This window comes from Grammomys surdaster, unplaced genomic scaffold, assembly GCF_004785775.1.
Source record: "Grammomys surdaster isolate TR1022 unplaced genomic scaffold, NIH_TR_1.0 125881, whole genome shotgun sequence".
Lineage (NCBI taxonomy): Eukaryota > Metazoa > Chordata > Mammalia > Rodentia > Muridae > Grammomys > Grammomys surdaster.
The window spans coordinates 3,849,550-3,862,051 of NW_021620706.1; the positions used below are offsets into that span (position 1 = coordinate 3,849,550).

A 12,502-nucleotide genomic window follows, 5' to 3' on the forward strand; every position below is an offset into this window, starting at 1 on the left:
CTCTCTAGTCAGCCCTGAGAAAATCATCACCACGTTACATACACGGGGATTCTCCTGGAAGACCTGCCTCTGCTTCAAATGGTGAGGTACTTTATTATTAGAATAATCAGGAGGCAGTCAAGAGGTTGAACACTTCGGACGGCAGCTTTGCAGTAGCCTAGAAATCTGAAAACTTGTGGTTTCCCTGGGCTTTAAAGCCTTTCCAGGATACACTGGCTTTAAGGGTCTCCTGGCTAGCTGTTAGCATTTGTGGGGATTTTTATTTCGTGGGGATTTTCTAAGAAAGAAATGCACATTTAAAAGTGTACATTAATCCCAGAACTCAGGAAGAAAAGGTAGGTAGATCTCTGTGAGTTCAAGGCCAGCCTACTTTACACAGTGAGTTCCAGGCCAGCCAGAGCAACACAGTAAGAACCTGTCTAAAATCAAAAAATTTTAAAGCTCACTTAATAAGGTATTGTAAAAAGACTATCTGGGTGCTAAAAGCCCCTTCAGAATGCCAGCATTCAGGCACAAGAATAAAAAAGAACAGGCACAGGCTGTGAAGGTTATCATTTTTTTTTTAATCTGAACAGAAAGTAAGTATACACGTTTGCTAAGGAGACATGGTAAAACTGAATGTGATGCATTTATGGAATCAATACATCAGGGTTATCTTGGTAGCCAGTGATTGTGAGTTATGAAGAAACAAGACCATCAAACACCCCTTTCAGAGCCCACTCGATCAAACTGATTTCCCAACCCTCCTTTGTGCAAACCACAGTTAGTCACTAATGGTTCCAAGGAGCCAGAGCTGATACAGAAGCAGCTGTCCAGGAGACAGATGGTTCCTAGGAAATGTCATTCCCCCATGTGCATGGTAATGGTCAGCAGTTTTACAAACTGAAACCACAGTCAGGGACGGCAGCAGTGGTGCGCGCTCAGTGCAGTACTTCATGGAGTGCCTCTACAGTCATGTGGTCCTCACCATTACACAGCCACATTTCTGAGGAGCCTGTCCATCTCTTCACAAAATCCAAAATTCTCCTAAGACTTTGAGCTTCACACAGGAGGGTTATGTCTGAACATCCCAAACACTGGTAGGACTGGTACAACGTGTAGTAACCATAGGCTGTAAGCACAATTGCATACACACTGTTGTACACCATGAGAACCTTCAAAATGACTCAGTCCAACAGATTGAGACAGATAGCTACATTTATTATTTAGCTAAAGAAAACCCAAATGGCTCTCCTGGAGTCCAATGCACTTCAAGGCATGTATGAGGAATGAGAATAAATGTAGCAGCTAAAGAAATCCGCCACTGTGTAATAAATGCTATCCTGTAATGATGGAATAGGTTTCAATAAAACATTGTGATTGGTTTGGTTCCCACTACCATGGGGCACAAGAAAATGAAACTCAAGACTACCTTGTTAGAATAGAACAGCTAATGACCTCAGTTTTAAATAGGGTTCTTCACTAAAGAAAAAGAGCCATAAAAGTCAAATTAGCTGACTTCAAATGGTTTACATCCCAGGATGAATCAGGTTACACTGATTTAAGCCCAATTTAATTCAGGCAGGTTTTTTAACCACAAGAATAAGGACATTCTTAGTACATAATTAATAATTAAACCAACATATACACAATTAGCAATATCCTATACAATAGTAAATGTTTTAACATGTTTCAATTATCCTATATCTAGTCAATTTGTTGCTTTGTTTTTTTAAAAAAAACAAGCTTAACTTTATTTTACAATGCACGTTGCATTTACAAATGCATTCTGTTCATTAACTCATTTTGAAGCAGGCGAAGTTCTCTAGATGGTCTCTATGATCCGAACTCAACTGTATCTTCTGTGATCTTTTTGAATTCATAATTGCCTCTACCATCCATATGCAGGTAGTACTGCGGGAGAAAGAGAAAGTCAGAAATAAGAACACATACAGCCGGGTGGTGGTGGCGCACGCCTTTAATCCCAGCACTTGGGAGGCAGAGGCAGGCGGATTTCTGAGTTCCAGGACAGCCTGGTCTACAGAGTGAGTTCCAGGACAGCCAGGACTACACAGAGAAACCCTGTCTCGAAAAAAAAAACAAAACAAAACAACAAAACAAAACAAAACAAAAGAACGGGTATGGCTCCCAATTTTGGAGAACTAAAACAGACTTGCGAGTTTCTTAGTCAATGCACAGGCATCCCACAAGAGGATGCTTCCAGAGCTCTGAACTGCAGCTCAAAGCTAATAGGATGAGCAGGGCCAGAGTCTAGGTGGCTCACCGGTGCAGCACTGACTGCTTCACTGGTCAGCTACCACTCTCCACGTGAAAGACTTGTTTAGATTCAGTGGAGAAGAAAAGGAGTTATGCATGTGCCTTCTGAAGACACAGAACAAAGCTCTCTGCTTTTAGTTAGTTAGCGTCTATATATAAAGATGTTTTCTTCCGTTTTCTGTATTGCTATTTCTTAGCTGCTTTATGATCCCTTCCCTCACATGGTGGCTGTTCTTAACTAAACACACATAAGGCCTAGGGCTGGACTCAGCACAGAGAAGGAGGAAAAGGGGGAGCAGGGAGAAGAGGGAAAGAGAGGAGAAGGAAGGAGAGAGGAGGGAAAGAATAGCAAAGTTTGAGAAGGGAAAGATAAGAGAATTGGAGAGAAGAAAAGAATTCTGTTCTCGACATTACCCCACTAACCCTAAGGACACTACCCAGAACACCCAGCACTTCCTGTACCACTGCAGACCTCAGTCCAGTATCCAGTAAGTGGCCGAGCCTATCTAACAACCCTGTTTTACTACACGACACACATGGCTGGCATTACTCTATCTTTCCCTTGTAAGTCCTGACCTCTACTGAAAATGCTGCCTAACATTCTGTCATCTAATTGTTAAGACTTCCTCCTCTTCTGTCAAACCAGAATGACAATGACACAGCTCATTTACCCATAGCTCTCAAATCTCAATAGAGCTAGAGATTGTTTATATGCATTCTAGCTTTCAAAACTGACAATAATACCAAATAAGGCCCCACTGTATACTGTAAAATTCAATCACCCTTTTCCTTAAAATGTATGCCTACATGGCAACATGACCATGAAATCTAAAATCCATCAACAAAATTTACATATTTATATAAGATTCATCATTCCATACAAGGAAGAAATACAAACCTCGTGGTGTTTCCAAAGGGATTTTCTGTGTGAAACAGTAAATAGGGTGATGCCAACCTAATTCAAAGAAAGGGTTTATGTTTACATCAGTAATGACAAGCACAAATACACACACATTTTAAGCTGTTAGATACCACATTCAGTGGCTACAGTTAAGAATGATAAAATCTATCCCCTACATTTGATTTATTATGAAATAGTAATATAAGAACAACAAGAGGTTAAAACCAGGAAGCCAGTGCTTCCAAATATGCAATTCTCACATTGCATATCTGCAAAGTCAAACTGCAAAGCCTCATTTTGGAATGTGTCTTGGGGTTCAGATTTGGGAGTTATTATTCCACTGCTTCTAGAACATTCTAAGGCAGAATTCTGCATGTAATGTGTACAAATACTGACATAAATGAAACAAAAAGTTTTAAAAAATCTTATAAGTTTGGATTAAGTTTTGCTACCTAATAAGTTTGCTATAAAACACATTAAAAACGTTTCAGTATTGATCCAGGATTTCTAACACACTTCAGATTTTTAGATTTTTGCAGAAACATCACTGTAGTTGTTCTGGATCAGTGGTTCTCAAATGAAGGCTCGCTTGCGCGCTCTCGCTCTCTCGCTCTCGCGCTCTCTCTCTCTCTCTCTCTCTCTCTCTCTCTCTGACATTCTGGTAATGACTGAAGACTTTTTTTTGGCATGCTGAGAACAACACTGCCATCTAATGGACAGACACCAGAAGTGCTGCTAAACACAGTCCTACCACCCAAGAGGACAGTCCACTCCATTGCCTAGGAGTTATCCAGTCAATACAGATGAGGAGGAGAAACACTGACTTAGGGCAGATCCTCAACACACACCTCTCATGTTTGGGAGAATCAGCAAGCCCTCACCATGATCTTTTAGTTTCTTTTTATTTTATGTGTGTGACTGCTTAGCCTGCATGTATGTAAATCTACCACCTGCACACAATGCCCTTGGAGGCTGCAAGAGGGTGTGAGAACCTTTGGAACTGGAATTAAAGGCAGTTGTGAGATACCATGTGGATGCTGTGAACTGAACCCAGGTCCTCTTGTAGAGCAGCCAGTGCTCTTAACCACTGAGTTGTCTCTCTAGACTCTATTCTTACTTTCGTTTTGATAATAATGTTAAAAGATTAGCCAAAGTAAATTCTGATAATTTCTATCATGAAATTTTTATGACTAAAGGATTCTGCTGGCACCAAGTAGTATCACTTAAACTGTGTCCCAAGTTTGGCTGCCAGTGTGTGAATAGTTAGGACCTGCATAAGGAGATACGCGCATTAGCAACTTTCACACACTTCAACTATCAAAAGCCTAGTGAGACATTTTTTCCTATTCCTGATTTTGTAATTGGATTAGACCTTAATTAGGGTGGGCATAATGTGTATTAGAATTACTTAAGCCAAAATTCAAAAGTAAAATTTAAATGGTAAGATCTGAACACCAGATGCTACCTTTCCAAAATTAAATCTCAAGCTCATGGCTTAGATTCAGCAGAGAAGCACCACTGTTCTCTTTAATGTCGAACCTTCTGCACTGAGCTTAAGTGTTGCTTTACTTCATTTGTAAATTTACAGTGTTGTAGTTAGAAAAAACTCTAGGGCTTGCAAGACGCCGTAGTGGGTAAAGACGCTTGCCACCAAGGCTGAGAAACTGAACCAACTCCTGGACTGACATGGTGGACGAGAGCTGACTCCTGCAGCCATCCTCTGACCTACGTGAGCACCATGCATGCACACATATTTCAAATCAACAGGTTTTAAAGGTTCTAAACAAGGATTCAGTCCCTCACTTTCTGCTTCTTCATAACCAGTACAATTTTAAATTTTCATGGAAACCTCAAGTAACTTTTCTTCCCTCGAATGGAATGTATTTTACAGGTCTACAAAAGGTAGATTTTAAGGTTACATCTTAAAATCAAAAGAAGCAATAACATAGAATTGTCAAGGAAAAGCCTTCAAGTGAAATACAGTCTACATGGTCTTATGCATGAAAACACTACAAACATCTCGAACGCCTATAAAACTGAAAACCACAAATTACTAAAGAGGATTCAAGAAGACAAACAAGCCATTAAAGAAATACAACCGACAGTCTTCTCCACGGGAAACATTGAGACCCTATGGACAGCACACCACTCTCATCCTTTCAGACACCTGAGTCATGTGACAGTTTGTTAACAGGCTGTTCTACTTCGAAAAGTTGGAGAGTCCACATTTCTAACAGCTTCCAGGTATTGCTAATGCTGATCCATGGCTATCCTCCCAATGGCAGGAATTATGCGTGCATGCATGTGCATGTGCGTGGTTGTGTGTGTGTGTGTACTTGTACATGTGTATGTACAACATGACTTATTTATTGTAAACTTCCCAAATGTAAACTGTTAAAATACCCCTGTAAGTCACTTGTTCACACAGGAGCACATCAGGGCTAGTAAACAGGGATTTACATAATGGGGGCACAGCCCGCCTCCAACTTATCAACTAAAAGAAACTTGTTTTAGATAATACTATCCAAATAAAATAAACCGGAGGAATTAACAACTAAGTGAAGGGTGGAGAGACGACTCAGTGGGCAGAGCATCTGCCCCCAGCATGAACAGTGGATCTAGCTGGTGGGCATGGTGGACCGCCTGTAAATCTCATGTTCAGAATGCAGACACAGGACAAGCCAGCTGGCTCAACTGAGTCAACAAACTGCAGCTGCAGAAGAAACCCTGCCTCATCAATGAAGTAGAGTGAGATGACAGCTACCCCAAATCAGCCCGTGTCCTCCACACGCCCCCATGCATGCACACCACCATACATGCAAACACATCCAGGCACAACAGGCACATATGCCACACATACCCACATAAAATAAGAATTTGAAAAAAAATTAAGTACTACATGGTTACTGTTGATTTTCTTAATTTAAAAGTGATATATAGGTAAAGTTACTGGGACAAAAGAAAGATCAGAGGTTTTTTTGTTTTGGGTTTTTTTTTGATTAACTGAGTGTAAGTAATAATGTAAAAGAGAACAGACTGAAACACTGTATCATGACTAAGAAATTGCTAAAAAGAGTTACATTTAGAAGGCATGGATAATTCCTTGTGTTCTGTTCCTATCTATAAAGCTGTATTTAGAATACACTGATAACTCTTTATACTCTGTTACATACATTAGTTACCAATTTAAAGACAATGCAAGGTACTACTTTTCGGTAGCAATCTTGTTGCTTGGGATTTCCTTCTGGTGCACACTTGCATGGACAGGCACACAGATACTCCAGTACAGCGCCTATGCGTGATGCTTACCTTTCGACAGTGGCTGTAAATGTAGTCCTCCACATCCACACTAACCGCACTTGTGCACTCATCCAAAATGGCAAACTGGGGTTTATGATAAAACAATCTTGCCATCTAAAGCACAAAAGGAAATAATCTGTATAAATAGAAGTTGGCCTAAAGATAAAACTAATTAAAAAAGATAAACTTACTTCAGTAAATATGCTTTTTGGTGTCTTATAGAGCTAAAATATGAAAGTTATTCCTAACTAAAAAGCATCACCCTCAGAGATAGGAATAAGATAAATAAAATGAATTTTTTTACTGTCATCTTAAATAAAAGGAGAAATATATGTTTGAGGAGTATGTATTGCTAACACAAAACAAATACTGGTGTGAGATGGAACTGAGTCTTAGGATGAATGTTAAACAGACAAACAAGTTTTGTGCTTTAGCCAAACTTTAGAATTCAGACTCCAGATGGCTCAGATGCACAGACTCCCCCGACTGTTGCTTAAGTAAAGGTATCTGTCGGTGTTAACCAATCACATGCTAGCGCACCTGCCAGCTCTGTCTGGTTGGTCTGGAAGTGTGCTGTTTCTGAAAGCTGCTGATCTTAGAAATGAGCTCACGAGTGCTAATAATGCTTCCATTTCTTTCATTAGCAGGAATGTGGGACATTTTCCCTCACTTATATTCCAAATGTACTCTATTTTCTGGAAATGTTCTGTCATTGTCCCTAACAAGTATCTTCACGTTGCAAAACCAACAAACATTTTCCTACCTCTAACCAACTTATCTTCTGAGAAACATTCTCACGCCCCCCCCCCCCCCCGAGATCAGTGACGGCACTGGGGTCTGCTCACTGCTTTCTCTGTCCTCTCTAGTACTTTCCCACCTGGCCATTCAGCGTCTGTATGTGGGGATCCTCAGAAACTAAATCCCAGATACTCTTCTCTCTCAGAGCTAGGAGTTGAATCTTTCTGATCCCTTTCCTACCCTCCCTCTCATCCACCCTCGTTTTCTGTCTAATGGAGTTTAGAGTACACACACTTTTCGTTTCTGCCATGCCCTCATCTCAGAGAACACTTATTTTCTGCCTGTATGACAACTCTCTGCTTTTTCACTATTCTCCATGTAACCAGGAAGCATCTACTACATATGTAACTCAAAGAACCCCACTTGACTTAAAAAAATTCTCCACAGCTTCCCCTTTTTCATCTCCAAGGTCCTATCCCTCCTCTTCCTCCTACCATGCTCTGATCTCAGCATCCAGCCAGCACTGTCTCTTCCCCTCAACCACTAGGAAGGAGTAAGATGTCCTGGGCCTTACAGGCTCTGTCATGTCTCTCTTTCCTTTCTCTTTTCTTCTTTTTTACTGTTGTTTGTTTGTTTGATACAGGCTCTCACTCTGACTAGCCCAGGCTAAACCCATAGCAATCCTCCTGCCTCTGACTCCAGAGTGCTTGAACCATGCCTATCACAACAAGCTTATTCTTTCTTAGGTCCCAATATCTGACTCTGGTCCAGACATCTTCCAGGTGTCTGCTTAAGTCACTCTCTCAATCCAAGTGGGCCTTCATGGAGTTGCTGTATATGGCAAACTTGAGCTTATCTTTCTGTGTGGTGGCCTAAGCTGTAAAATTCACTAAAGCAGAAACCATGATGAAACTACTACAATATACCTGACACTTAACACAGCTGTTCCATTCAAGTATATAGCAAGTAGACAACTAAAACAAACTGCTTTTCTGAGGTCTACACCTATGTGCATGAAGTGAGGAAGAGGAAGCATCAGACATTATCACAACAGTGCATTGATGGTATTTCACAAGTGCCTCTCTGCTCCATGAAACTATTCTCACCATGTATGCATGTGTGCCTCCATCTCCCCGCTATGCTGTCAGCTATTTGACTCCACAAAACAAGGAAGTTGTAAAGCAAGTATTTAAACCAATATTCTGTTTGAGCTGAGGTTGATAAGCAATCTTTCACCAGTTCTAACATTAACTGCTTGGCAAGCCTCAAACTACTAAAGTGCAGTTTCTTTGGTGACTGGAATATTCACAATAATAATTTAATAGAACTGTTTTAAAGATATAGTTTGTTAGCCTTTGTAATCTGCTATCATCTACTAAGCACTCAAAAATTAGCTGTTACTGACCTGAACCATAGCTTCTTATTCAAATATAAAATGAGTTCTGCTGAGCAGCAAAGTAGTAAGGTAGGAAACTGAAGATGGGGGCTGGGAAGATGGCTCAGCAGCAGATAAAGAGCCTGTTGTGCAAGCACAAAGACCTGAGTCCAAACACCCAACACTCATATAAAAGCAAAGCTGGGTATGGTGGCACCGACAATAATCCAGTGCTGGAAGACAGAAAAAAGGGATCTTGTGGGCTTGCTGGCCAGCCAGCCTCACCAACTGATAAACTCCAGATTCAATGACAGACCCTGTCTCAAAAAGTAAATCCACAAGACATCTAATGTAGACCTCTGTAGTCACCCATGACTGAGCTGCCGTGTGGGTACTAGGCATCACACCCAGGAACTCTGGAAGAGCAAACAGCGCTCTTTAATACTAAGCCATCTCTCTAGCATGTTTTCTTGGTTACTAATTGATGTAGGAAGGCCCAGCTCACCAGGGCAGTACCACTCTGAGCGGACAGGCCTGTGCTGAATAAAAAGGGAAACTGAATGTGACCCTGGACGCGAGGCAGTCAGCAGCATTTCTTTATGGTTTCCACTTCAGGTCTTACCTGGAGTTCCTGCCCTGACTTCACTAGATGATGAACTGTAACATACAAGCTAAAACAGACTTTCTCCTTCACATTGGTTTTGGTCATGGTATTAATCACTGAAACTGGCGCCAGACAGTAGTAGGATATTACTCCAATGGACCTGACCATGTTGTTGTTTGGAAGGACAGTGGAAGCATTTACAGCTTGGAGCTGGGCTGTCCTGTGAGAGCTTAGAGAATAACAAATAAGGAGAGGACAGCATATAGGAGAGTCAATGCTGTCTTTTTTCAAGATAACTTTGTTATTACAAAATTTAAAGTGTTTCCAATTCTTCTTTATCCCAGGAAAGTTTTAAGATTCTAAGTAACTCTGGGAGTAGGTTAGTGACTGAAGAATCAGAGTTACAAGTGACAGTGCAGGGAGGAGCAAGGACAAGGCACAGGATGAAGAACTGGTGTTTCTAATACTTCAGCTGTTCAGGGAGAACAACCTGAATGAGACCAACGAGGAATCTTGAGGGACAAGTTCCTGAAAGATGCTGTAACCCTTGCTCCTCACAGGACACTGTCTGAAAGCAGCCTCCCTAACTTTCATACACTACATCTACCGCTTTCTCTTTCACAGAACAACAGCATTACGCACACATTTTCAAAATTTCAAATTTATATAAAGTTAAACATTTTCTAGCACTTTTATTATAATTTAAACTAACACTATACTATTTGCTGAGTACAAGACAAAGCCCTGTGTCTGGATTAGTCAAATTCTGGACTCTGCCGGTGACTTTAAGCAAGCATTTGGTCCCAGTTTCAGAGGATACTGACCGCCATTCTTTGTTTTTCTCCTCCGCTGAGTACATCCATCCAGTCCTGAACACTGTCCCAGCCTCCTTCTCGCTCAAGGATATGACCCAACTGCACATTGTCCAAGTACTCCTTCAGTACCTTTATGAAAAGATGAAAGACCGGAAAAGTGTATTAGACACTAATGTCCTGTCCTGGTTCACCTTAGTTTTTTAGACTAGCTCAGTAATTTCATAGTTAATGACTTGGACAGTTAGGTGCTCTTCTGGAGAGAAATGGGACAAAGCTGACCTGAACTGTCAGGCCCTAGCCATAGTATCCTTGACAAAATGTCTAGCAGCTTAATGACAGTACACTATCATATAAGCAAAGGACGGAGACAATGATAATACAGCACTGTCACAATGGTTAAAATGCGCCACGAGCAATCCTTAAGCAAAGCAGCTATCTCTTACCACCTCGTGGAGAGTTCTAACAATGGTTTGGAAGACTTGACAGATTAGGCCACACTATACAGTGTTTAAAACGAATCTGAAGCAGGGCATGCCTGGTGCACATAGGATATAAACACCCCTTACTTGGTCAGATATCCCCTTCTTCTTCTGATCTTCTTTTCCATCTGGATAGATTACTTGGTCTCTCAGTGTTCCCAGGGTCATATAGGGTCGCTAGCAGTGACACAGCAAGAGTCATTAAACACATGGTTTAAAATATTAAGCAAAAAGATCTTAACGGTTACAAAACAGTTCAAACAAAGTCTTACCTGAGGAACATAAAATAATTTTCCTCTCTCGGGTTTAGTAAGACGTCCTCCAAAAAGAGGCCATAACTATAAAAGCACAGGGAGAACATCAGTAACTCTGAAATTCATAACCTAACAGTATTACAAATAAGACAGCAAGCTTTGGAAGTCAGCTTGTACATACTTCACCAAGAACACGGAAGAGGGAACTCTTTCCACAGCCATTTGGACCACAAATGAGAACGTTGGCCCCAGATCGAACCTGAAAGACAATTATTCTTTGAATTAACTAAATTAAATACTATTACGTGTGATACTTCCTTAGACTGAAAGAGGTCTTTGCTAACTCTCTACAAGTCTTTACAAGTCAGATCCTAGCTTGACTTGTAAACGTGGTGTTGGGCACAGCATGGTGTGCATGATGAGAGCCCTCCACTTCTGATAATTTTCAATTTTTACTGACTTTCTTTTTTCACCTAAAGACCATTAGACTGTTTAATATAGTCTTAATCAGATACAAAATTTGAAAGCTTAAAAAATCTGAGGATTCTTGAAAATAATAATTGTATATACTCAGGTTTATTAATATATTATTACCTGAACAGTAGAGCAGATTCTTTTACTTAGAGGTCTATATTTACTTAACAATACGTCACAAATATTCTTCCAGGTCACTGTATTTGGGTCCCTCTTGCCCATTCTTTTAATGCCTGTAGTACATACTTAGTATGTACTACACACTATACTATATGAATAGTATGACTACACCTTATGTTTACCTAAACATTCCCCAATGATATGTACATCATCTTTTATTCTAATATTTTAAATGACACTGTGTATAGCTTGTGTCAGCAAAAATATGTACAATAACAAAATAAATTAAATTGTATACTACAGACTAAGTACCATGGAGAAAACTCAGAGTAGGATAAGGAAACAGGAACGGGCACAGATGCATCGGAGGTCAAAGTACACGTCACTGAAAGTGACAACTGGGAAAACTTCATGTAAGAAGCTTATCATGAGGAAACCACTGCAGCAAGCAGGCTCAAGGACACCAAGACAGGAACGGGCAGACAGACTGGCTCTGCTGGAGAAGACAGCAAGAAAAGCAGCAGTAGTTCCTGGGCTCAGAGACACTCGAGGTAGGGAGAAGAGGAGGTAGTGTCAGCAAATCCTAAAAAGCAGCACAAGCCAAAGCACGCCAAGCCAACCGATGCTCCTACTCTGATAATAAATACAGGCTGTATTCAAAGTAGCCAAAGGCAGAGACAGCCTAAGCAGATGAAATCTTACCCTGCAAAAAGGCCATTTGTTTAGCTATAATATAACATAACAGACAAGCAAGCAGGACTCTTGCTTTCTGATGGCCAAGTCTACCTTCTGATTTCTTTCAAAAGAAAGAAATCCTGATTTTTAGAAGTGTACCAGTGGCCACAAATAACCTAAATAGTAATCCTCAAAATTCAAGATACAAATCACACAAAAAACAGCCATGGACTGCCACTTCATTTTACTATGGCCTATCATGCCACCAGTTTAATTAGGAAAACATACTGATTCAGTATCATTGTTTATTTGGCTGATGTCCTACTTGGAATGGCTACACTAGGTGCTGCTAATTTTTCAGGGGCTAGTGATATGGGTCAGTGGGTAAAGACGCTCCCTGCCAAGCCTGATGACCTGAGTTTAACCCCTGGAGCCCACACAGTAGACAAATGGGAACAATTCACTCAAATTGTGTTCTGACTCTGACATACTCAATATGGCACATGCTTCA

The 12,502-nt window shown here is 40.7% G+C and overlaps 1 protein-coding gene across 1 annotated transcript in view; it reads right to left on the minus strand.

Moving 5' to 3' along the window:
- Positions 1-542: 542 nt before the first annotated feature.
- Positions 543-12,502, minus strand: part of Abcd3 (ATP binding cassette subfamily D member 3) — a 54,768-nt gene continuing 42,808 nt past the window's right edge. The window contains exons 17-23 of the mRNA XM_028752193.1: positions 10,904-10,981; positions 10,741-10,806; positions 10,556-10,645; positions 9,999-10,118; positions 6,467-6,571; positions 3,155-3,211; positions 543-1,893 (exon numbers count right to left, since the gene is read on the minus strand). Coding sequence (XP_028608026.1) covers positions 1,816-1,893; positions 3,155-3,211; positions 6,467-6,571; positions 9,999-10,118; positions 10,556-10,645; positions 10,741-10,806; positions 10,904-10,981 — 594 coding nt within the window. The 3' untranslated portion in view covers positions 543-1,815. The remainder of the gene's footprint in view (positions 1,894-3,154; positions 3,212-6,466; positions 6,572-9,998; positions 10,119-10,555; positions 10,646-10,740; positions 10,807-10,903; positions 10,982-12,502) is intronic.